Source organism: Pipistrellus kuhlii, unplaced genomic scaffold, assembly GCF_014108245.1.
Source record: "Pipistrellus kuhlii isolate mPipKuh1 unplaced genomic scaffold, mPipKuh1.p scaffold_m20_p_33, whole genome shotgun sequence".
NCBI classification, from domain to species: domain Eukaryota; kingdom Metazoa; phylum Chordata; class Mammalia; order Chiroptera; family Vespertilionidae; genus Pipistrellus; species Pipistrellus kuhlii.
The window spans coordinates 4736568-4763294 of NW_023425533.1; the positions used below are offsets into that span (position 1 = coordinate 4736568).

Sequence of the window (26727 nt, forward strand, 5' to 3'; positions counted from 1 at the left end):
AACCCTACTTTTTATTTTAATTTGATGGCTTTAATTAATCCCCACATTTTTTTTATTACCATGGCCAATAAAACACAGCCATTCTCCCTTTGTAAAAAGAAAGAGGGGTTGGGTTTCCTTCAATTGTCTGCCCTTTTCTGTCTCCTCCACTATTTTTGTTTTACTCTGTAGTCAACTTTGCATAGAGCAGCTTCATCAGAGGACCTGAGCTGTGGACTGACGCTCTCATCTCATTGTCGCTTGCAAGAGCCTTTTCCTTTTTCTAACCTGAGGGTTGGTGGGTGGAAGAAGAGTTTGGCCATAATTTGCTTTCTGCATTTCACACATTTTTGCCCAGTCTCTCTCTCTCTCTCTCTCTCTCTCTCTCTCTCTCTCTCTCTCTCTCTCTCTCTCTCTCTCTCTCTCTCTCTCTCTTTCTCTCTCTCTCTCACACACACACACACACACACACACACACGCACAAGCGCGCGCGCGCACACACACACACACACACACACACACACACACACGCGCGCGCGCTCCCGCGCGGACACACGCCCAGCTCTGCCCCTCTCGGTGTGTCTTCCTTCAAGATGACAGGGCGCTGGAGAAAAGGCTTCTGGAATCAGCTGGTAGGTACAGTAGTAACCCTAACCCCACCCACCCGCTGCTTTTGCTTGCTCAGGTTTCTTGGGTAGCTACTACCCAGGGAGAAAATAAGTAAATGCGCCTCCAGAGGAGGGGCTAGGGGAGCTGGGAGAAGAGGGGGCATCGGAAGGTGAGGTCGGGAAGGTGGCCAAGTGCCCCTGCTGCTGGGGCCTTCCCAGTGCTCCCTCAGGCCTCAGTCCCAGCCCTGTTCACCCCCACCCCACCCCCTTTTCCGAGGGATTGCTTTTTTTTTTTTTTTTTTTTTTTTTTTTCTCTGCTGCGGCGGAAATGACAGTGTGGTGCTGCCTTGGTGTCATGGTGCTGCCCCCGGATTGAGGTGGTGAAAACTCTTAAGTTTGGTTCCGGAGACCCAGGCGCGGGAGCATCGCCACCGGCCGGCTGTCCCCGCGGGGCGCGCGGCGGGCGGCTCCCAGCAGCCGCGGGCGCGGGGCGAAGGTGCTGGCGGCGGCCTACGGGGCGGCGGTGGCGGCGGCGGCCAGGAGCTCCCGCAGGAGCCAGAACCAGCTCCCGGCGGAAGCTGGCGAGCACCCCGCGCTCTGGGGTGCGCCGAGGAGATGGCAGGCACGCTGGAACGCTCTGGGTAAAACGCGCCCCTTCGCCCCGGTCCTGGGGAACCGAGCACCCCGCACGCGCGCTCCAGCTCTGGCCGCTCAGGTGTCGCCGGGGCCGCGCGGGCGCCGGGCTCCTGGGCCCGGCGGGGCCGAGCGACTGGGTTCGGGAAGCTGGAGGCGGCGGCAGGGGCACCAGCCTGGCCCCGGCATCCTGTCGCGCCGTTGGGGCCCGGGTGCGGGTCGCTGCCGCCCTCCGGGACGGAGTTTGCTCCCCGGGTGCGTGCGGGGCGCTCCGAGGCCTCCCGCGCAGCCCGGCCTGGCCCGGCGCGGCCAGGAGAGCGGCTTCTTCCCACGAGCGCCTTCCCACGCTCCGGTGGCCGGCAGCCTCCTGAGCCAGGGTGGCGCCCCTCGCCCGGCAGTCTGCCAGGGGTGGCTGTTGTGGCAGCCAGAGATGCTGTGGACACCCTGCCTGCGAAGAGGCCCAGCGAAACTTAATTTCTTTTTTCTTTTTCGTTTTCTTTCTTTTTTTTTTTTTTTTTTTTGCCAGGAGAGCAATCCTCAAGTCTCTGGGCGACTCCTTATTTCTGGCCTAGCTGTGAGAGGAGCTCAGTGGGGGAGAGGGGGAAACTCGACAGACTGTGACTGACTCAGAGAGTTGATGTTTTTCCATTTCTGGCTTGTAAGAATTAAGTAAATAACTGGAGTAGATTACAGAAACCTTTTTGATGATGATAAGGATTAGGTTACTTAGCACTCTGTGTGTAGCACATTATTTCTTGGAGGGTTTTTCTCAGAGCAGTAATTTGGAATCCTGGGGTCCTTGGGTTCTTCACTATTGCTCTCACACTCCCCAACCCACCTTTGCACTCACCTTCCTTCTACCTTATCACACACCCACCTGCCTTCCCAAATGTCTTACCAGAACCTACCCATCTTGCACACCCTTCGCTCCCTCAACCTTCCCAGCCATGCAGCCGTTTGCTCTTCAACCTGTTTGTCTTTTTCAGGATTTCTGAATGTGGGGAATGTGTTGAGCGATGGTTGTGTGTCTCTGAGAAGGAACTTTTATAAAAGAACGTATTAGAGATTACATAAATAGACAAATACTGTGGGAGGGTTGATTCCTCTGATTCCCAGGTTGGGCCAAAGGGCTGCCTTTAACCCCATTCTTTTGCCTCCCAGTACTCTAATCAGTTATCTGGTCATGTTCTAATGGAAGGGACATGCTGAAGAGAGAGAGTCCCTCCCCTACTTCCCACTCTACCCCTAACCCTCACATCCTTCCAACCCTCTCTACATGCCCTGAGGGGGAGACAGTCTATATTTTTATATATTACTGTTCAATTAACTTAATACAGATATATGATGTGAATTATGTTTTTTCTGATTGTTCCTTACAACTAGATTTATGTGGTTGAACTATGGGTCTAGGGGCCCAGATGATCAGAAAATTATCTCAAATCTGATATTGCATTGTGTCTATGGCCTCAGGACATTCTTCTGACCTTTCTTTCATAGTTGATACAGTTGTATAAAATACATAATATTGTATACTAGTTATTGTGAGCTTTCTCTTGGACTTTTGAAGATGGAAGGGTTCTATAAATCCTCAGCATTATATTTTTCAAAGGAAGTGCTTCATTTACCTTTTTATTGGTATAATAGATTGACTGGGTATAAGGAAGGAACCCTATTTCTGGAAACCTTAACTTGCCATTATTAGCACACCCCCCACCCCCAGCCAAATCTATTACCATACTTAGGCCCTAAGTCTGTTTCCCCTCCCTCCCCCAATGCACAAACAACTGAATCAAACATACATAAAACTAGATATACAGAGTAATGGTGATTACTTTAAGTCAAGGCTTAAGTCATATCTAACAATCTGAGTCAGGCTGATCTGAAAACATAACCTCACCCCCTATTTTTTTTGTTGTTTGTTTGCCTTTATGGGGGTAGTTAGTTAATTTCTACTGAAAAGTGGCATAAATAATTTTATGTATGGCTATATAAGCATGATTAGGATCTAGTAGAGTTGAGTCAATAATATTTATTAAGTGTCTACAATGTGAAAAGACCTCTGTTGACTGGGTGGAGGCCCCAGCCTTGGCTTAGTATTTTGGCCTCCTGCTTGTTTGAGGCCTACCTCTTTACTTGCAGCTCCAGGATTAGGACAGGGAGGGGCTGTGAGGGGTGGGGTAGAGGCTAGGGACATGAAGGGGCAATTGTTTCTCTGGTTTACTTTCCTGACTACTAGACTTCTCATCTTGCATGTTATGCCTTGCATGGCCACCCCCTGGGAAGTACTGCCACAAATCAGGGTAACTTGATTGCTACACAAACATATCATCTGAACAGTGCAAACTGATTTAGATGAAGTTGGTTTAGTTAATCCCTTCTCTTTAAGTGCAGGATAACCTGCTCCAACTTGCAGATTCTAAGCAGTGCCAATGGAGTCTCATAACTGCATCTAAAAATTGCTCTGGTAGTGAGCCTATCCAGTCCCTCCTTTCTCTCCTCCCATAAAATTTGCTGACACCATGACAGTTGAGAAGGAAACTGCAGGATGAGTGCATGTTTACCATTTACCAAACCTCATTGGTTTGGTGAAGAGGTGAGAATATCTTCTATTTAGTGTATTCCTTGGCACTCCGGTTCTCTCTTTTCCAACTGAGACATAGCTCCCTAAAAGAAGGTAAAGACAGGGCTGAGTCACAGAATGTGTCTCAAATGGCTCTTCTAAGAGGTACTGCTTGGCATCATGTGTGTCTGTCACTCAGTTTCTAAAATCAATATTCTATTGATTTCAAATAGGAAGGGAGAGGGAGAGAGAGATTGAAACATCAATGATGAAAGACAATCACTGATTGGCTGCCCTCCACAGCCAATTGGGGATTGAGCCCACAACCTGGCCATGTGCCCTTGACCAGAATTGAACCCGGGACCCTCCAGTCCACAGGCCCACGCTCAATCCACTGAGCCAAACCAGCTAGGGCTGTCAACCAGTCTTTATGGATTTTGGTAACTCCCTAGCTATTAGGCATTACGATTTGGGTGCTAGTGGAGGCCAGTTGTGCTGCATTTCCATTTAACACTAAGATTTTGTCTTCTCTGCAAAGGGGAATATGAGGCAGTGTGTTTGCAAAATAACTCCTTACTTAAGCTGAATATCTTGACTTAGAGCCTTGCATCATCAAAATATGACATGTAACATATTGACACTGGACATATGATAGATCAGGAAAGCTAACAGTTTTTTCACTTTTTGATGATTAAAAGTTTGGGACCAAGGCATTATTGCACTAAGGTTTGTATTTCCAGTCTCTCAAAAAGCATTGAATTAATCACTGAGCAGGGTGGATAAGTGAATAGAAAAATGTTTCTCAGCCATTGAATTGAATAATGCTAACAAGTATCCCTATTAGCTATGAGGCTTTGGGCAAATTCCTTAACTTCTCTGGTCCTCAAATTCCTCATCTACTATAAAATGAGAAGAATAATAGTATCTACCTTTTCCCACCAGTTTGTTCAAATTCTTTATTTTTTCCTTTTTATTGAATTTATTGAAGTGACACTAGTTAACAAAATTATACAGGTTTCAGGTGCACAATTCTATAACACATCATCTGTACTCTGTATGGTATTTTCATCACCCTAAATCAAGTCTCCATCCATCACCATTTATCCCACCTATACTCTCCTCTACCTCTTCTCACCCTCCACCCTCTGAGACTAGACATTTACACTGAATGGCCAGATTATGATCTCTGAACGCATAATAATCTGGCCACTCAGTGTATATCGTATATAATAAAAGGCTAATATGCAAATTGTCCTCTCGACCAGGAGTTCCACCAGCAGGCAGGCCAGCCAACTGCCATGTCCCCTTCCCCTGGCCAGGCTGGCCGGACCCCACCCATGCACAAATTCATGCACTGGGCCAGATTATTGTGTGTTCAGAAATCATAATAATCTGGCCACTCGTGTATATCCAGTTATCCCCCTGTGCAGGCTTCTAGTCCCCTTTTTATTTTTTCTCTTTCCCAAGAAATATATGTTTATATTTTTCTTATATCAATATATGTTTCTTCATTTTTCTTAAAGCAAAAGTCTGTTTAATATCTTCTGTGAGCACTGGAGGTCTGTGGCTATTTCTATGTTTGATGTTTTTCATCTTCGCATTTTACATGGCCATAGGCAGACATCATTTTTTCAAAAGTCAATATCCCAGCTTCGTCATTTTCCTTAGAAATCCTATAAGCTGCTAAAACTACCATATGTTTAAAATATGGAAGGTGGAGGAGGGATTTTGAATAATGTGCCAACATCCCACCACTCCTTTCTCCATGTGTGGTTTACCTGAAGGCACACTAGTGTGTTGGTTCAACGTAAATGGGTTAGCAAAATGACCTTAGTAAGGCTTGTCCTACTTGGGATCCTATCTCTGCAGAGCTCTGAGTACTTGACCTTGGGCTTTGTCTCAGCCTCTTTTTCTGCAGGTCAGACTCCTATAGTTAATGAGCAGAACAATGTCCCCAGTCTCTGGATCCTCCTCTTACAGATACCAAACGATCGGATAACAAACTCATTATACAATGTAAAATTCTCCTGTAACAGAAAATACCATTATTTACAATTTGCTGGGTTAATGTTTGGGCATGGTGGATAATGCTAATGCAGGACAGTGAAATATCTGAATGTATACAGCCCAGAGATAGAAAAATGGTTTATGGTCCAGAATCCTCGATTGCTTTGTCTATAGCCCTTTGTTCAGTGTTGCTAGGATTCATGTGGTTCCTAGGGGAGTAGAAGTTTCATTTGAAATAGGCTTTTGTTCTCTGTCCCTTGTTTCTGTCCTGAACTTGGGGTCCTCTCAGCCTAACTTTCAATAGCATGCCCTATATACATATATTGCCAATTTTATTCTGTGGAAGTAGAGGTGCCTGTCCATTCAGGTGTGCCACTGCACATTTAAACATTTACAGATATTTCATTGGATAACAGAGATTGGGAAAACAGCCTTAGAATAGATGGAGAGCTGTACTGGTAGCAGTAGTTAAGTTAAATTTGTTCTCCATTTGTTCCTGAACCTTGCAATTGCCAGCGCTATCTGCATTAAGATAAAGGTATTATAAATTATATTTAGGATTCCTGACAATTATGTGTTATCTTGGCAAATCTGTTTCTTGGTTTACTCACATTATATCTTTTGCAGTTGTAGCAGATTTAGGACTTTTAGTTCTGCTATTATGATATTCATTTTAATGTCTTTGATGACTATACTATATAAAACAACCAATGATTGGATTTATGAGCTAATTATTATAAAGAAAATATCATTGAATCCACATACTATAAAATATTAAGTAGGCTCTAATAACCTATTAGATGGGAAGTGACTCTGGCACTCTTTGTCAGTTGGTAATCAACCTCCAGTCCTGAGCTCTCTCTGAGCATGATAAAAGCTTAAGAGAAAAGAAAATAGACTGTTCCTGCCTTAGGGAACTCAAGACTAACAGGAGAGACATATGAGTATAATGAATATCACAATCAGATTCAAAGTCCTCAAGAAAACTTGGGGTAGAGTGTGATATGTCAACTATGTATTTGGGATGAATTTTCAAAGGAGACTTGGCTTGGAGTGGTGAACACCTAATTACAATATATAGATTATATATTATAAAATTGTATATCTGAAACCTATAAAATTTTATTAGCCAATGTCACCCAATCCTACATAATAAAAGCCTAATATGCAAATTGATCAAATGAAGGAAAGACTGGTGGCTATGACGTGCACTGACCACCAGGGGGCAGGTGCTCAACATAGCAGCTGTCCCCAGCCTGCAGGCCCCAGGCCAGCCAAGGCCAGAGCCAGCAGGGGCCCCCTGCAGAGGGAGGCAACTAGCGGTGGTGGGGGGGGGGAGGGGAGGTAGTGCTGGCAAGTGGGTGGTGTCAGGCCAGCCAAGGTGGGTGCCAGCGGGGGCCCCCAATCATCCTGCCAGTTGCCCCACAGATTGGCCGTGATCGCCAGCTAGGTCTGAGGACCATATTCGTGCACAAATTTCATGCACCAGGCTTTTAGTAAATTCAACAAACAAGAAATAAAGTAAAATAAAATAAATGGTAGGACATTTATATTTATTATAAATGGTAATAAAATTTGTTTTTCCAAATAATAAAAATTACTGTTTTCCTTAATAACGCATTTCATATCAGTAATCTGAATGTATGATGAAACTATATCTTTAAAGCAAATTATTTGATCCTCATCTGATCCTCACAAGAGCTTGTGAGATGGATAGGGCAGGTAGCTATAATTTGACAGGTGAGGAGGCTATGGCCCAAACAGTTTAAACGTCTTACCTAGAATCACTCAGCTAATTCAGCTTAGAGTCAGGACTATAACCAGGCTTTATTATGAGGATCAAATGAGATAATCACTTTGGAACTATTTGAAAAGTATAAAATGGTACATAGATGTAAGATGATTCTTATTGTTATTTATGCTTTCTGACTACTTAGTCTCTTTTTGGGGGGTTTCTATTTTCAGTCTTCATCCTTAATATATATATATATTGAGCAGGAAAGGAACTAAAATTTATCAGAAGGTTCCTAATTCCAGGTACTTGGCTGTACGCTCATTTCTCCTCTGCTGGCCCCAAACTGGCAGGGCCATAATCCAAACCAAAAAAATATATATATATATATATTTTTTTTACAGAGAGGAAGGGAGAGTTAGAAACATAAATGAGAGTCATCAATCAGCTGCCTCTAGCACGCCCCCTACTGGAGATGTGCCTGCAATCAAGATACATGCCCTTGACCGGAATAGAACCTGGAACCCTTCAGTCTGCAGGCTGACGCGCTACCCACTGAGCCAAACCGATTTAGGCAGTCTTCATCCTTTTAGGATGAGAATTCTATGCATTGGTTGCCTTTTATGTTCCCAAATGATCTTTTTTGAGTTTCAAGAGTTTTCCCCCCTATTAGTAGTATTCTAGGATTTTGTATTCCTTTCCAGTTCTAAAAGGTGTTCTCACTCATTTATACTCCTATGTGACTCCCCTCCCATTTATTTGTCTTCTGGAACACCAATTATATCTTGAAGTTCATACAGCAGGCAAAGCCAGCCACTCCCCTTCATCAACTTGGCTTTAGTAAAAAAAAAAAAAAAAAAAAAAAAAATGAATGCATTTTGTTTATTTCAGTTCCTCTCATGATAATGCCCATTGTATGTCAGCCTTTCTAGTCACACTAATAAATAAGAGTTGTGTTTTGAGGGTCCAGTTTTCAATAATCCAAGGTGTCTTTTCTATGTGATACAGATAGCAAGATCTGTGTAATAAAAGGATGTCAGACCTGGAAAGCAGCTTAAAGATCATCGTGATTCTAGTCCAACTTTAATGACATTTTGCAATTAAGGAAACATTAGACTAAGCCAGTACTTATTTGCTCATTCCCCAAGACAAAGAGACAGTTTCTTTCTTTCTTTCTTTTTTTTTTTTAAATATATTTTATTGATTTTTCACAGAGAAGAAGGGAGAGGGATAGATAGCTAGAAACATCGATGAGAGAGAATCATCGACCAGCTGCCTCTTGCACACCCTGTACTGGGGACGTGCCCGCAACCAATGTACGTGCCCTTGACCGGAATCGAACCCGGGACCTTTCAGTCCACAGACCGACGCTCTATCCACTGAGCCATACTGGTTTCGGCCAAAGAGACAGTTTCTAGCATTTCTTTTTTTCTTTTGTTTTTTGGTTTGTTTGTTTTTCTTTATTGATTAAGTTATTGTATATGTGTCCTTACCCTCCATTGTCCCTCCACCCCCCACTCATGCCTTCAACCCCCTGGTGTCTGTGTCAATTGATTAGGCCGATATGCATGCATACAAGTCCTTTGGTTGATCTCTCCCCCCCATTCTCCCATACCTCCACTCGAAGTTTGATGGTCTGATTGATGTTTCTCTGTCTCTGGATCTGTTTTTGTTCATCAGTTTATGTTGTTCATTATATTCCACAAATGAGTGAGATCATGTGATATTTATCTTTCTCTGACTGGCTAATTTTGCTTAGCATAATGCTCTCCAGTTTCATACATGCTGTTGCAAATGGTAAGAATTCCTTTTTTTATCGCACCGTAGTATTTCATTGTGTAGATGTACTTAAGGAAGAGTTCAAAGGACATTAATGTTAATATCCTAAATAATGTTTATTTTATATAAATTTGTATATATATTTTTTGTTAATCCTTACCTGAGAATATTTTTCCCATTGATTTTTAGAGAGTGGAAGGGAGGAGGAAAGACACACAGAGAGAAGCATTGATTGATTGATTGATGTGAAAGAGAGAGATTGACTGGTTGTCTCCCACTGTGCCTGACCAGGCAACCAGGTAAATTCCTTGGACCGAATTGAACCTAAGACCCTTCAGTCTGCAGGTCTACATTCTAATCACTGAGCAAGACCAGATAGGGCTATATTAATTTGTTTTTTAAACAAATCCTACAACTCACCTCAGTCCTCATTCTAAAGCCCAGAGATCAGGCTTGGTTTCATGGCTTTTCTCTGAAGAAGGGGAAAATCATGGCTCCTCGGGGAGGTAGTGAAAGCCCAGAGCCATGCTCTGCAGATCACAAGTTCTCTCTCTGATCAGAGTTAACTAACTGCTGGATTTCAAGGGTGATGCTGAAATCAGTCTTTTCATTTTGTAATGTAGAATATATTATTTTTATCTTAATCACCTGCTTTTAAACACCCCTTTTCTATTTCTACCTACTTACACAGCCTTATACCTTCTTATAGTTTATTCGCATCAATGTGTTTTTTGTGTTTTTTTTCTTCAGGGTGGAGATAAAGCCACGGATAAACAATTTTATAATAGAACAAGGGCAAGTACATGAATATACTTATTTAATGACTGAAATCAACTAAATGATATGGAGGGAAACAAATAAGTGTATGTGGATGTGGAGATTTGTTTTTTTTTTTTTTAATCATGGCAATTGTTGTGCTCTCCCAGACATTTTATCAATGCATTTTTATGACAAACCATTGCGTTTTCTGGAAAATGCTTCATGATTACCTGTCATTGCATCGCATTCTACCAGGTTTACATCCTGTCTTTATTCTTAGCAAATTCTAATTCTGCAGAGGTTGGTGACTGACAAATTTTTAAAGTTGCAACACTCTGCTACTGTTTCATTTTTGCCATACCATTCCCCCTTACTTCCTAAAAATATTTTGTGATATAGGAGTAAAATATTTTTAGGAGTTTTATATTTTTTAAATTAATACAGTTGGGAAATAAGATTTCATAACTTACATTGATCATTAAAGATATCCCAGGATATTACAAAACCTAGACAGGGAATCACTTACCTAGAAAAACAATTGAAAGGAGAAATCAATTCAAGAGAGTTTATAATTACACAGTTGACAGTATATTATAGTGGTTAACTGTTCACACTCTGGGGTCAGGCCTGTGTTTGAAACTTTTTAAAATTGAGATATATTCACTATAATAATATTCACCATTTTAAAGTGTATAATTCATTTGCTTTTTAGTATATTCACACAGTTATGCAACCATCATCACTATCTAATTTCTGAACATTTCATCATCCCCAAAAGAAACCTCATACTAATTAGCAGTAATTCTTTATCTCATCAACCCCCCAGCCTTTGGCAACCACTAATCTATTTTCTGTTCCTGTGGATTTGCCTATTCTGGATCTCTCATATGAATGGAATCATACAATTTGAGGCCCTTTGTGACTGGATTCTTTCAGTTAAGATAATATTCTCAAAGTTCATCCATTTTGTAGTACATATCAATAATTCATTCATTTTCCTTGCTGAATACTATTTTATTATATGATATACCACATTTTTTTATTCATTCATCACTTGATGGATATTTGGGTTGTTTCCATCCTTTGGATATTATAAATAACTACAGGCCCGAGGCCCGATGCACGAAATTCGTGCAAGGGGCTCGGCCCTCACAGCCGCAGTGGCTTGCCTCGGTCCTCAAGGTCCCAACTTTATCCAGAAGGTCATCTGGAAGAACTTCTGGAAGGTCGTCCCGCTGTCTGGTCTAATTAGCATATTATGCTTTTATTATTATAGATGCTGTAGTGAACATTATGTACCGGTTTTTGAGTAGGTCTTAAATTTTTCTGGATCATATGGTAACTTTACATTTAACCTGTTGAGGAACTGCCAAACTATTTGTCAAAGCAGCTGGATCATTTTACAGTCTCATCAACAATGTATGAGGGTTCCATTTTCCCCACATCCTGGTTGACACTTGCTATATTTTAAAACTTATGGCTATCCTAGTAGGTGTGAAGTAGTATTATAGCCATCTTAGTGAGTATGAAGTGGTATCTCAATGTGGTTTTGATTTGTATTTCCCTAATGGCTAATGATGTTTAGTATCTTTTCATATCCCTATTGATCATTTTAATATCTTCTTTTAAGAAATGACCATTCAAATCCTTGTCCATTTTAAAATTTTTTGTCTTTTTATTGTTGAGTTGTAAGAGTTATGCATATTTCTGGATACTAGGCCCACATTACATATATGATCTGCAAATACTTTTTCTCATTATATGAGTTGTCTTTTAACTTTCTTGATAGTATAATTTGTAGCACAGAATTATTTAATTTTGAAGTCTGATTTATCTGGTTTTCCTTTAGTTGTTTGTGCAGTTGATGTCATCTAAGAAACTCTTGCCTAACCTAAGTTCATGAAAATTTATACCTATGTTTCCTTCCAAGAGTTTTATAGTTTCTGCAATTATATTTAGACTAGAAGCCCGGTGCACAAAATTCGTGCATGGGGGGGGGGGAAGGTTGGCCCGCAGCTCAGCCTGCACTCTCTCTAATCAGGGACCCCCCCGAGGGATGTCCAACTGCCGGTTTAGGCCTGATCCCATGGGCAGATGGACATCCCTCTCACATTCCAGTACTGCTGGGTCCCAACTGCTCGTGTGCCTGCCTGCCTAATTGTCCCTAACTGCTCTACCTGCCAGCCTGATTACCCCCTAACCACTCACCTGCCAGCCCGATTGCCCCTAATTGTCTTCCCCTGCCGGCCTGGTCACTTCTTTTTTTTTTTTTTTAATATATTTTATTGATTTTTTTACAGAAAAGAAGAGAGAGGGATAGAGAGTTAGAAACATCGATGAGAGAGAATCATCGATCAGCTGCCTCTTGCACACCCCCTACTGGGGATATGCTCGCAACCAAGGTACATGCCCTTGATTGGAATTGAACCTGGGACCTTTCAGTCCGCAGACCAACGCTTTATCCATTTAGCCAAACTAGTTTAGGCAGGCCTGGTCACTTCTAACTGCCCTCCTCTGCTGGCCTGTCACCCCTAACTTCCCTCCCTTGCCAGCCTGGTCACCCCTAACTGCCCTCCCCTGAAGGCCTGGTCACTCCTAACTGCCCTCCCCTGCAGGCCTGGTCCTTTCCAAGTGCCCTCCCCTGCTGGCCTGGTTGCCCCTAACTGCCCTCCCATACTGGCCTGGTCACCTCTAAGTACCCTCCCCTTCTGGCCCGGTTACCCCTAACTGCCTTCCCCTGCTGGCCTGGTCACCCCTAACTGCTCTTCCCTGCTGCCCTTGTTGACCCCCAACTGCCCTACCCTGCTGGCCTGGTAGCCCCCCAAATGCCCTCACCTGTAGGCCTGGTTCCACTCCAACTCTCCTCCCCTGTAGGCCCAGTCTCCCCCAACTGCCCTCCCCTGTAGGCCTGGCCTGATCATCCCCAAATGTCCTCCCCTGCAGGCCTGGTCCCTCCCAACTGCCCTGCCCTACAGGCCTGGTCACCCCTAACTGCTCTCCCCTGCATGTCTGATTGCCCCCAACTGCCCTCCCTTGCAGGCCTGGTCCCTCCTATCTGCCATCCACTGCTGGCCTGATTGCTCACAACTGCCCTCCCCGGTTGGCAATCTTGTGGCGGCCATATTTGACCACATGGGGGTGGCCATCTTGTGTGTTATAGTGATGGTCAATTTGCAGAGCATCATTGACCTATACTGAGTTAACTTTTATGTATATTGTGAGGTAGGGCTCTAACTTTATTCTTTTGCATGTGGATATCTATTTGTTCCAGTATCATTTTTTTAAAAAGATTATTATTTCCCCTATTGAATGGTTTTAGAACTCATGTCAAAAGTCAACTGATCATAAATATATGCATTTATTTATGAACTCTCAATTGTATTCTGGATCTGAATCTTAGCTTTGCTACTTTCAAACAAGTATGATCCTGGGCAATATGACATACACATAACATTTTTCAAACAGTTCTAGAAGATTCAGCAATCCCTGGTTACAAATCTTATTTTAATCTTATCTAAGGCAATCCTGACCCATACTATACTCTCCCAAACTTAATTTCATGGTGAGATTCAAGTTTCACACTTATATGGGAACAATATTTTGGATTCTAGAAAAATTCAATGAGCTTTTTCTCAGTACAGAATTTATACAACACCATTCTAGGATTTAGAATACTTGTGGTATTTGTTTTATATAGTTTTCAACACATAAACATGTCTTTCAGAAATGCTCCTGTCCAATTTCATTTTGATAAGAGGCTGTACTTGATCCTCTCAGTAGCTGCCAACACAGATTTTGAGGAATGCAGACATATAGTTCTGGAAGAGACAGTAATAGAAATGCAGTGTGAGATGGGGATAGGCCTAGAAGAAAGAGATACAATTTTGGAAGAGACTTAGAATGAGAGGCAGATTCAGGAAACTCTGAGGGACACAGAGACAAAAATAGAAGTGGAAATATGCTATTTAGAAACCCTCTTGTAAATAGTCAAGATAAAGTTCAGTGAAGGAGGTGAGATGATTGAAATAGAAGTGTAGGGAAAAGAGCACAGGCATGGTGACACAGTGCTCTGGGTATGTATGTTCCTGGTTAATTTACTTAACAATGCTGAGCCCCAAATTCCTCACTATCCTATACAATAAAAGCCTAATATGCTAAGTGTCTGGATGACTGGTTGGCCATTCAACCAAAGTGCAATATGCTAATTATATGCTAAGGCTGCTCAACCGCTTGCTGTGATGTGCACTGACCACCATGGGGCAGATAGTCAACTGCTCAACAGTTGCTATGATATACACTGACCACTAGGGGTAGACACTCCAACCAGTAGGTTAGCTTGCTGCTGGGATCCAGCTGATTGGAACTGAGCAAGATGGGCCAGACATGCCCTAGAGCTCTCCTGCCGTCCATCTCTAGTTGGCCAATCTCCCAGTCTCTCCCCAGCTCAATCATTCACCAATGATTGATCCCTTGGCCTAGCCTGCACCCACTTACAATCTGGAGCAACTTGGGGGATGTTGGAGAGCTGGTTTCAGCCCAATCCTGCAGGCCAGGCCAAAGGACGCCACTAGTGCACACATTCACTCACCAGGCCTCTAGTAATACATATGTAGTAGTAATACGTTCCTCACAGGCTTCTTCATATAATTTTATGAAATAATGTGTGTGAAGTGCTTAACACAGGACTCAGAATATAGGAGGTGCCTATAAATGCTAGGTCCCTTTCTAAGTTCAATTTTAAGGGATTCTTTATTTAACAATGATTGATACCTACTATGTATGAAGCTCCATGCTTTGAATAAAAATATGAAATAGTTAATGTCCTCAAGGAACATAGAGAATTAGCTGGAGACACAGATAAGTAAATGGAAGAAAACAGAATATTCTGGAAGCTACTGGTGGTTGAGGTGATAAACATGGAAATGAGAGAAGTCCTGGTTTTCTAGGCTTGGATGGTGATATTCACTAGATAGGAAAGATTAGAAGAGGAAGAGGGGTGTGTGTGTGTGTGTGTGTGTGTGTGTGTGTGTGTGTGTTTCAGGGAGGGGAGAATAACAATCTCACTTATGGATATGTTGAATTGAACAATGAAGCTATCAAAAGCAATACTCCTGCCTTGAGTGGAAGTTGGAATCTATCATCTCCAAAGTATCTTCCAATTCTAAGATTCTACAGTGTATGTACATTTTAATTGTTTTACTTTATCTCTATATGTGGATGCTGATATTATGTTACAGAATACTAACCAACAATTTCCAAGCAGTTGTAAATATAAAAAAAGAATACCACAAGTCTTTTTTTAAAAAGTGGTTATACAAACATTTGAACTTACCAAGCCAACTGAGCATGACCATTTTACAAAAAGATTCTTCACTTTTACACCAGTGGCCTATATATTTCTGCAAAATAGTTATTTCAGTGTACTTAAAAGGTTTGATTTAGAAACGACTTTTAGGGATACATCTATTACTTTTGCAGAAGGTATAATTGTACTGAGTGTTTAAGTATCCTGTGAGAAAGTTATGTATCTCTGATAGATGACCAAATCTAAACAAATGTAAATGACAGAATCAAATTCTCATGCCCTGATAAGTGTATCCAATGATAGTGAGATGATGAACAAAACGTTTTTTAAAAGCAAAAGGATAAATAGGATTAACACTTTTAGTCAATAAGATATTTTACATTGTTCCTTAGTTAAGACTAGCTTAGAATATTTTTGTGTGTTGATTTTAATTAATGGAAAACGTATGGCAACAAGTATCTATATGTTCAGCTCAGAAGTGTCTTTGAAAAGAAGAGATAGCCCTGACTGGTTTGTCTCCGTGGATAGAACATTGGCCTGTGGACTGAAGAGTCCCAGGTTCAATTCCGGTCAGGGGCACATGCCTGGGTTGTGGGCTTGATCCCCAGTACAGGGCGTGCAAGAGGCAGCCAATCAACAATTCTCATCATTGATGTTTCTATCTCCCTCTCATTTCCTCTCTAAAATCAATAAAAATACTTTAAAAAAGAAAAGAAGAGATAGATTGAGTTTCTTTTTAGGTGGGTGACTTCTTTTATCTGATGCACACTAAAATGAAGATTACCAGATCTGAAAATTTCTGGCTCCATACTTTGCTAATTTATATCTAGGTCTTGATTTGCATTTTGTCATGTTTTAGGAAATATGAAAAGACACATGGGGAGGTGAGCTTCATAGCAGACTTATGCTAGCTCAGTTCAGCAGGTGTTAAAATCAACTGAAGCCACAAGGTAATTGTCTTCATTATTGATCAGCAACTATTGCTGAGTAAGTTGAAAAGTTGAAATCATTGCTCATTTAATTTGACGAAACGAAGACTTTTCTGAAGGTGAAGGAAGAAAGTGAAAGTGAAAACTATAATATTTTGGCTCTAGTACCTCAGTATACTAGAAATGGGACAAACCAGAAATTTCCATATGTGTTTGTAGGAAGTAATTCAGGTCCACACTCTTAAGAACTTATTCTCCTGCAATCAAGAACTACATTTTTCTGAAGCTTTCTCTTCTTTTTATGCAAGCTCTTAGAATGGAATGGTTTCAAGAAGTAGTGAGTTGGTTTGAAATATGGCCTTCTTCTCCTTCCACTTGATGTGAAATAGGAGTAGCTCCTATATTTTACCTTGAAGTAAAATAGAGAACAATATTGGGAAATGGAGATTGAGAATTTTTTAGGGCCTCAGGCTTGTCATAGTTGAGGACAAGAAATGTCAGTGGAAAATATCTGAGAGAATGATATATGCCGTGTTGTGAGCCTAAATACTAATGTTAATCAGTAAGCCAGGATTCAGAGGTAGCCACTAGGTTCTATTTATTAGTGCAGGAAAATAAACTGAGGCATTTGTGAAAAACAAGGTTTTAAGGGGGGTGGGAGGGAGAAAGGCTTTCTGATGAATTCCTGAATCGTTTTCCTATTACTTCAGCATCCCTGGGGAATCCAGTATGTAAAGTCTCCATTGGTTAGTGAGGAATTATACTACATTCACTTTTCCCTTGGAAATGCTTAATGACTCTTGTTTTGTATTCCTTGCAGGTGAAAGCCCAGCCTCTGTGGTTCTTAATGTCTCAACAGGATTATTTTCACTAAAGATGGAAACCCTGGAGTCTGAATTGACCTGCCCAATCTGCCTAGAGTTGTTTGAAGATCCCCTTCTGCTCCCTTGTGCTCATAGTCTCTGCTTCAGCTGTGCCCACCGCATCTTGGTTTCCAGCTGCAGCTCTGGTGAATCCATTGAACCCATTACTGCTTTCCAGTGCCCTACATGCAGATATGTTATCTCACTGAACCACAGGGGCCTGGACGGCCTCAAGAGGAATGTGACTCTGCAGAACATTATTGACCGCTTTCAGAAGGCTTCAGTCAGTGGGCCCAATTCCCCAAGTGAGAGCCGCCGGGAGAGGACTTATAGGCCCAGTACCACCATGTCTAGTGAGCGAATTGCTTGCCAATTCTGTGAACAGGACCCACCCAGAGATGCAGTGAAAACATGCATCACCTGTGAGGTCTCCTACTGTGATCGTTGCTTGAGGGCCACGCACCCCAACAAGAAGCCTTTCACCAGCCACCGCCTGGTGGAACCAGTGCCAGACACACATCTTCGAGGGATCACCTGCCTGGACCATGAGAATGAGAAAGTGAACATGTATTGTGTATCTGATGACCAATTGATCTGTGCCTTATGCAAACTAGTGGGGCGTCACAGAGACCATCAGGTTGCGTCCCTGAATGATCGATTTGAGAAACTCAAGGTAAGGTGTTTTTTTTTTGTGTGTGTGTGTGTTATGTGGGTAGCAAGTTCACTAGTAAAATGGGTCACTTTTCTTATGTGAAAAGTGAGTTAACTTTAAGTTGTCATGAGGAATAACTTACTCACCTGCAAGTTATCAATGGAACCCATTTCATCTGTTGTATACATCTGCCTGTGTCTAGCCAGTTCTGGGGGAGTTGGCCTATAGCTCACTACACCAGTAGCGCATCCAGGGAAACATTACTCTATTTCCTCTTTCAGTGATACATTACACACTACATATCTTTGCCATGATTTTTTCCACCTCTTCTTTTAAGTATGTGAGTACTTGTGTAGGTGTGCTACAATTGACATTTGTGCTTATTTGCATATTTATGTGTAAAGCAATGGGAAGGTTCAATGTGTCTCTATGTAGGTATGGGTGGAGATGTCTGAGTAGATCTCTGTGGGTGGGAGATTTTTGTGGAGGACAGTAGTATATGTTTGCACACTCAGTACTCTAAAGAAAAAAAGTTTGGCCCTGGCCACTACAAATTTCCATCCAGCCCTTAACACAGGGCTAATTCTAAGCCTGGTAAAACAACAACAACAACAAAAAAAAAAACCCAAAACCCCCACCAAAATAAAAATAAAAATAAATAACAACATAAAAAAAAACCAGACTAACAGTTCCTAAAAAAGGAACTTCAGTGTACCATGAAGTCAGAAAGAATGATAAAAAACCTGAACTAAACATTTAGACTGAAGGCCATAAATATTTAATCCAGTATCAGATTTTGTGCCAGTTTTCGTTTTTGTGGTTAATGGACTGAAGCACTTGTTTGCAGTCCTGCCTTGGAAATTCTTAGTCTTTCATTTGTGTTCAGTGGATAGAATTCCAAAGTTTTTGGGCCATATAATATTTATGTGCAACTCTAAATGCCTGTTTTTAAAGCTGTACCTCCTCATATGGATGTTAAAATGTCAGAACCAGTAAATTGGTTTATTCCCATTGCCTGCCTGTATGTGATTTAACTTCTCTTAGAATTTCAAGAAAAATAAAATGTGTAAATGATTGAGATTACCACTGCTAAATAGGGCCTGAATATATAATCCAACCTTTAAGGAACATCTAGATAGGATGAAAGGGCAAGAAGTGGATGGAGAGTTTCCTCTTGCCATGCTTTGGAAAAGTCTATGTAACTTAGGTAAAATTTATGTTGTTGGTGAGGACAGCAATACTCAGAATAATACACATATTCTCTTCTGTAATTTATGGCAAGCAATATTGAAAATGCTTTGTGCCTTTTAAAAATATGTTTTTTATTTATTTTAGAGCCAGAGGAAGGGAGAGGATAGATAAAAACATTGATGAGAGAGAAACATCGATCAGCTGCCTCCTGCACACCCCCTACTGGGGATTAAGCCAGCAACCCAGGCATGTGCCCTGACAGAGAATTGAACCATAACCTCCTGGTTCATAGATCAATGCTCAACCACTGAGCAACACCAGCCAGGCGGTTTATGCCTTTTTTATTGTTATTTATATCTAATATTTATAAATTTGTACATAGTTCAATGTTTATGTTTATTTCATTTAAGGTGCTATTATACTGAGTGAAATAAGCCAGTCAGAGAAAGACAAATATTACATGATTTCACTTATAAGTGGAATCTAATGAACATAATACGCAGATGAACAAAATAGGTCCAGTGTCATGGATGCATTGAAAAGAATGACAGATCTCAGAGTCGGGGAGGAGATGGGAAGAGATTAACCAGAGAACTTATATACATAATAGAGGCCTGGTGCACGACATTCATGCACTGGGGGAGGGCGGGTCCCTCAGCCCAGCCTGCACCTTATCACGCTCCAGGACCCCTCAGAGGATGTCCGCCTGCCGGCTTATGCCCACTACCCTAAGCTAGCAGTTGGACATCCTTCAAGTGGTCCTTAGCATTGCTGAAATGGAGGGAGAGGCTCCCGCCACCACCGCTGCACTCACCAGGTGTGAGCCCAGCTTCTGGCTGAGCAGTGCTCCCCCGTGGGAGCACACTGACCACCAGGGGGCAGCTCCTGTGTTGAGTGTCTGGCTCCTGGTGGTCAGTATGCATCATAGTGACTGGTCATTCTGCCATTTGGTCTATTTGCATACTAGGGTTTTATTATATAGGATATGTATAACCAATAGACACAGACAGTAGTGTAATGAAGGCCTGGGATGAGGCAGGGACTGGGAGGAGGGGGACAAAGGTAGGGGAGAAACTGGGGAACATTTATAATACTGTCAATAATAAAAAAGGACTGCAGAGAAGAATAATCTTATTAACTTCAATTTTTATAATCATAAGAAGTTAGGCTTTGATCTTGGTCTAGTTGAAGTCCTATACTTTAAAGTTGTATAAACTCAGAGTTTGATAGGTTAAGCAATTTGGTCAAAATCACAAAATTGGAACTAGAACAAGCTTCTAGACCACCAGTCACCAACCTTTCAAACCTCATGGACCACCAGTGGTCCACGGACCACTGGTTGGCGACCACTGCTCCAAAGGTTTCCTCTAGACCAGTGTTTCCCAAAGTGTGGTACGTGTACCCCCAGGGGTACAGGAAGAGTTTGGTGGGGGTACGCGTTGCACCGGAGTTTGATGGGGATATGTACTGCACCGTGCTTAGCTGCGCCTAATTCTACGTTCTCATAAGTACGAGGGGTACTCAGTGTTATGAAAATTATAGAAGGGGTACACATATGTCAGAAGTTTGGGAAACACTGCTCTAGACTATGAGTTAAGGATCCTTTGTAGTACAGCCTGCTGCCACTTTATTTTAGACTTAAGTTTTCCCCATGAAATGTGATTTGAAACTAAACATTATGCCTCAGCAATTACACATCTTATGGGTCACACAGATAGACAATTAACAGCATCAAGGAAAGGACATATTGTATAAACTTACGGCTTCATAATGGCAAGAGATGGGGGTGGGGTTGCAGGAAGAATGGGGGTATGGAGAGGATAGAATAATCTCTGCCAAATATTTGCAGGTGTTAGAACTATAAATAAGGCATTGGCCTTGAGAAATATTCCAAACAGAAAAATCTGTATCCATATGTACAATTGAGATAACAAAAGACTGGATATAATAAGCCTGTATCTACAGAACACCAGCTTTTTGAAAACATCTAAAACATGAAAACATTGGATGATGGATTGGATATTTGGCATCATGCAGCTATGGCCCTTGTCTCCAGGGATGGATGGAATACAAAAATATTTTACCAAAATATACTTTAGTCTGTAACTAATCAGTAATTTTCAGAGAAAGAAAGTCCAGATTTTGAATCATTCCCCTTTAATTTTTAAGGAAATGTGCAGAAAAATCTGATTATAAATTAAATAGAAACTTCTTTTGCTCATTTTTGGACAGAGAGTGGAAACATATGAATCATTCCCAACCATGTGGTTATATTGTCTGGAACATCTTGGACTTGGGGAGGGAGAGGAAAGTGCTGCTTATGTCTGTGTGGGTGGGGTGGGGTCACGTTGGTTTGGTGCCAGGTGTAAAAGGATATTAGTTCTCCTCTTAAAGTAGAGAGAAAATCTGACTTTCAGTATCACATATACTCACTCTTTTGAGTTAATTTTAATTTAGAAAAGCATTTAGGATTGTCCCCTTAATCTACTTGATTCTTTCTGAGGAAAAAGGAAAACATTAGCTGTCTGAAGCTGTGGGGGAGATAACCTTGAGCATACTTCCCTGGCCTTAGGGAAGCACAGAAGTCCTACGGGAGAAAAGGAAGAGTCTATCTATCTATCTATCTATCTATCCATCCTATCTAATAAAAGAGCTCTATGCAAATTAACCATCACTCCTGTATACCTACAAGCCACGCCCATCAGCCAATCAGGAGAGAGTATGCAAATTAACCCAACCAAGATGACTGCAGCCACAGAATGAGCAGGAGGCTTGGGTTTCCCTGGCAATGGAGGAAGCTAACCTTTCCGCACACCCTGGCGGCCCCAGGCCTCCACTCAAGGCTACAAAGTTTTAATTATAGAAGATAAATAAATCCCAACAAAAATGGCAGCAGCCATGGGGCTGGAGAGAGCAGGAGGCTTGAGTTGCCTCTGGCAATGGAAGAAGCCAAGCTTTCTGCAGCCCTGGCCTGCCTTAGCTCCGCTTAAGTCTATAAAGTTTCAATAATAGAAGATAAATCAATCCCAACAAAAATGGCGGCAGCCACAGAGCAAGCAGGAGACTTGGCTCTACTCAAGGCTACAAAGTTTCAATTATAGAAGATAAATCCAGATCCCAAGGCCTCCACTTGGGTCACTGGGGGGAGTGGCTGGCCTGAAAACCACCACAAGCCCCTCGCCCAGGCAGCCCCATGCCCCAAGGGAAGTCCCAACCTGATCTGGGACACCCTTCAGGGCAAACCAGCCGGCCCCCACCTGTGCACCAGGCCTCTATCCTATCTAATAAAAGAATAATATGCAAGTTGACCATCACTCCAACACACAAGATTGCTGTCCCTATGTGGTCAAAGATCCTGCCCCCATGTGGACACAAGATGGCTGCCAAAGGATGGCCAGCATGGGAAAGCAATTGGGAGGCACCAGGCCTGCAAGGGAGGGCAGTTGGGAGCGATCAGGCCTACAGAGGAGGGAAATTGGGCTCGACCAGGCCTGCAGGGAAAGGCAGTTGGGGGAGACCCAGACCTGCAGGGGAGAGCAGTTGGTGGGGACCAGGCCTGCAGGGGAGGGAAGTTGGGGGTCACCAGGCCTGCAGGGGAGGGCATTTGGGGATCACCAGGCCTGCAGGGGAGGGCAGTTAGGGTTGACCAGGCCTGCAGGGGAGGGCAGTTAGGGGCAATCAGGCTGTCAGGGGAGTGGTTAGGGGGTGATCAGGCTGGCAGGTAGAAGTGGTTAGGGGCAATCAGGAAGACAGGCAGGCGAACAGTTGGGAGCCAGCAGTCCTGGATTGTGAGAGGGATGTCCGACTGCCTATGAGGGATGTCATATTGGAGAGGGTGCAGGCTGGGCTGAGGGACACACACCCCTGTGCATGAATTTTGTGCATCAGACCTCTAATATATGAACACACACACACACACACACACACACACACACACACACACACACGTGTTTGAGTTTCTGGCCAGTAACTGATAGAGTATTTATTTGCACTTTTTGGTTCTGGGGCTTAATTTTTGTCATTTATAACTCTGTACAAACATCCCTGATTAGGATTATTTGTTTAATAAAGAATAAACAAACCATTATGTAATAGATGCAAGATGAGAATAACCAGAAGCTAGTTAACATGTATTCAAAATGGCTTAGAGGATTTGGGATACTTAGTATATTTTATATTCTTACTTAGTTGTCCAGGCTACTTACATGCCTTCAGAAGACTACCAGTGGTTTAAGTAAATTCTTTAATTTCAAAGAATAATTGTGTTTATGACAGTTATTACAGTAGTAAGGCCTATCAAAGTAGTTATTTTCTCCGTTATCTCTTTACTTACTAATCACAATATATAAATTAGTTCATTATTTGTGCTGCTTTTCTATAAAACTGCTTCACATTTTAGAGTTTTCATTGTTACATGAGTTTCTCATCTTAGAAAAGATATTATTGTATTAGTAAATTTTGGCTTTATAAAAAGAGGTCCATTTCAGTGGCTCTCTCTATTGGTGCTCCATCTCATCTTGATATTCTAAGTCCTGTACAACTTGGTCCTCATGCTGCCCTTCTCTCTTTTTCCCCTTCCACTCTCAAACATGCCACCTTCACCTACCCAGGGTAGCCTCCCAACTATCTACTAAACATACAATCCTCTTTCCCAACTGTGAACTTTCACTCTCACTCATGCTCTTCTCTTGGCCTGCCCTGATTAGCAATCCAACCTATTCTTTAGCACTCACTTGAAACCCCACAAGGCCACTCCAGCACAGAGCAACTATACATAAATTCTTTGAGGCAAGTCACAAGGTATTTTCTTCAGTATCCTCCTTAGTGTCTAGCACACATAGTCAGGGTTCAGGATTTAAGAAATCCAAATGAATTAAATATTTGTAATGGATTTGCAGCAAGTATACCAGTATCTATAGCTTGTTTTGGTTCTTATCTTGCCATTATGATTTCTTTAGCAGTCTGAAAAAATCTCCTGTGAACTACTGATAATGTTAAAAACCAGAGTTTTAGCAAAAGTATAACATGTACTTAATTTTAAGTGCCTATCCATTTTGATTGCTGGATTTTCCAACTGCCTAACCTTATTGTGACATCTGTATAAATCATATGTGATTATTATAATTCTTTTTGAAAGTGATGTCTTCACATTTCCATGCCCATAGCCTGCCAAAAATATAGCTGATGAAAACCAGGGGGAATAGAGGAATTTCCTGAAAGGAATAAACAAGCACATTTTCTTTTTCTCATTACATTTCCACAAATTCATTACTTCAAGTAATTCTTAAATTCAGTTACATTTACACATCAGGTATCTTGTTGTTAAAACCTATTATCTGGCACTAGGATTAGCTTTTGTTTATGGGAAAGTAAAACACACACACACACACACACACACACACACACACGCACACACACGCACACACAGACGAAGACAGACAGAGAGTGCTAAAGATTGCCAGACAAAGAAGAGAGATATGAGACTTGGAGGATGTTCAAAGGAAAGCCACAACGAGAATTAAAAGGTTGGAAAATATGATATTCTGGGATCTTACCATAGTTGATTGCTTGTCCTTCTTCCTGCTCAGTCACCCTGTCATCCACCCACCCTTCTGTCAGCCACTACCTTCTCACAGGTATTTGTCTACTCACCCACTTGACACCCACTTCTGTCTGCCAAGACAGATACCCTCTCAACATAACTACCAGTGGGCATTTGGCTGTTTTTGAGCAAGTGTTTGTTGAGTATGAATGTAAGAGAAAGAAAGAGAAATATCTTTATGAGACTGAGTTACAGTGGGTATATTTGCATATATATGCATGTGTCATTATATACAAGCGTATGTGTTTTTGCATGGATGAGTGGCTGAGGATGACTCTGTCTGTGTCAATGTGTATCTATGAATGTGTATCACTGTGTGGAGGAAGAGATAATGTATGTGTTAATTTTCTGTAGGTATTTGTAGATAAGTTGGATATGAGAGGCCATAAGTGTAAGACAAGTTTTCTGTAGCTACCCTAGGGAAGGTTAGGAACTCAGCAAAACCCCTCCTGATACTAAGGATCTCCATAATAAATGAGCAAGTTCATATATTCTCATGATAAGAAAAGTCTCCAGGTGGAGACCAGGACCGGTTATCATGGGTGAGAGATCAAAAAAAGTTGTTTCTCACTTTCATGCACTTAGGTACTGAATCACAGTAGTTAAATATAATGAGAACAAAGCATTTCAGTCCAGATTTGCACTCTCTAAGGTAGGGGTGTCGAACTCAATCAGAGAAGGGGCCAAAATCTAAAATCCAGCCTAAATCGCGGGCCGAATGGTTTACTGAACAGTCATAAACTGTCATTGTGATGGAAAGGCAGCGGAGTGCAGTGATGACAGCGCTGTGCGGGCCACATTGCAAGGCCTGGCGGGACGGATTTGGCCCGCGGGCCTTGTGTTTGACACATGTGCTCTAAGGTATGGTAGTGGACGGGTGTGTATGGGGGTGGGGGTAATATCTGTCATGAGGTGTCTCAGCTAAACAAGCCTTCAACTCACTATTGTAAAATCATTCTTGCTTGTAGATATAACTTCTCTGTGTTCTCTTAATTGCCCAAGACTTGCCCCCATTACTTATAATATATATAAATCTGTTAATCTTTTGTACGTGTATGGGGATAAAAATGCATTTTATTCCATCTCTGCTCAAACTGTGTGCTAAGACTTATTTGGACTTTTATTATTTTTCTTCTAATAATTACATTGATTCTCTGGCTCAGTTCTCATGTAGCATTAACAGGGTTCTGTGTTAAAAGATGATTTACATTATTTCTTAGGTTTGAGAACAAGTTTAGCAAGTAGATACTCCAGCTATCTGTGCTCTTTTCTTTCTGTTTTACTGTTATTTCTTTTGTCCTAAGTCTTCTCATCAACACATCTTAAAAGACCTAACAATCCTTAATCTGAGAACAGTTTACAAAATGTTTTCTCAGAGATTGTTCTTGGGTGGATGAAAATCCTGTCTGTTAATATTGGGCAAAAGAACATTTTATAGAAATATAGTATATGTGAGGAAATATTAAGGAAACAAGAATTATTGAACCATCCCTAGCCGGTTTGGCTCAGTGGATAGAGCATTGGCTTGCAGACTGAAGGTTTCTGGGTTCGATTCTGGTCATGGGCACATGCCCAGGTTGGGGTTGTAGGCTTCATTCCCAGTGAGGGGCATGCAGGAGGCAGCCAATCAATGATTGTCTCTCATTGTTGATGTTTCTATCTCTCTCTCCCTCTCCCTTCCCCTCTGAAATCAATAAAAATATATTTTTAAAATAATTATTGAACCAAAAGAAGTGAAGTTTAAAGGAAAAATGTGATAATGACATTCAAGTTTATAAAGGATTAAAATAATGAGTTAATATTAATTAAACCGTAGCACCAGAGATTTAGGCCAGGGTTTCATTCATTCATTTAAAAAAAATAATAATAATGAATGCTAATTTTATTCAATGTAGTAGAAGCTGGGGACACAGAAAATAAAGCACAGTCCCTGCCGTGAGGTGCTCTAAGCTGAGTAAGTAAGGAAGATAGATATGTACATAGAAAATTCTAATTCAGTATAGTAAGTGCCTTGACAGGATTGCACAAGATACTCTGGACTCAGCAAACTCATTAGGCAACAGAGCCAAATATCAATAGTACAACGATTGAAATTTCTTTTGAGAGCCAAATTTTTTAAACTTAAACT

At 41.7% G+C, this 26727-nt stretch overlaps 1 protein-coding gene and 1 long non-coding RNA gene across 10 annotated transcripts in view; both read left to right on the forward strand.

The window, feature by feature from the left end:
- The first annotated feature begins 488 nt into the window (after positions 1-488).
- The window catches only part of MID2 (midline 2), a 113033-nt gene continuing 86794 nt past the window's right edge, over positions 489-26727 (forward strand). For 2 of the 9 annotated variants that reach the window (XM_036460706.2, XM_036460710.2), the window contains exons 1-2: positions 16230-16312; positions 17112-17827. In XM_036460706.2, coding sequence (XP_036316599.1) covers positions 17168-17827 — 660 coding nt within the window. In that variant the 5' untranslated portion in view covers positions 16230-16312; positions 17112-17167. Of the gene's footprint in view, positions 612-1042; positions 1229-16228; positions 16313-17111; positions 17828-26727 lie in introns of those variants that run through there. The other 7 variants (XM_045570478.1, XM_045570483.1, XM_036460708.2 and 4 more) reach the window with 7 other exon arrangements.
- LOC123651074 lies at positions 22953-25708 on the forward strand. The gene is made up of 2 exons (XR_006739550.1): positions 22953-25251; positions 25461-25708. It is a non-coding gene; the product is annotated as an uncharacterized LOC123651074 (long non-coding RNA).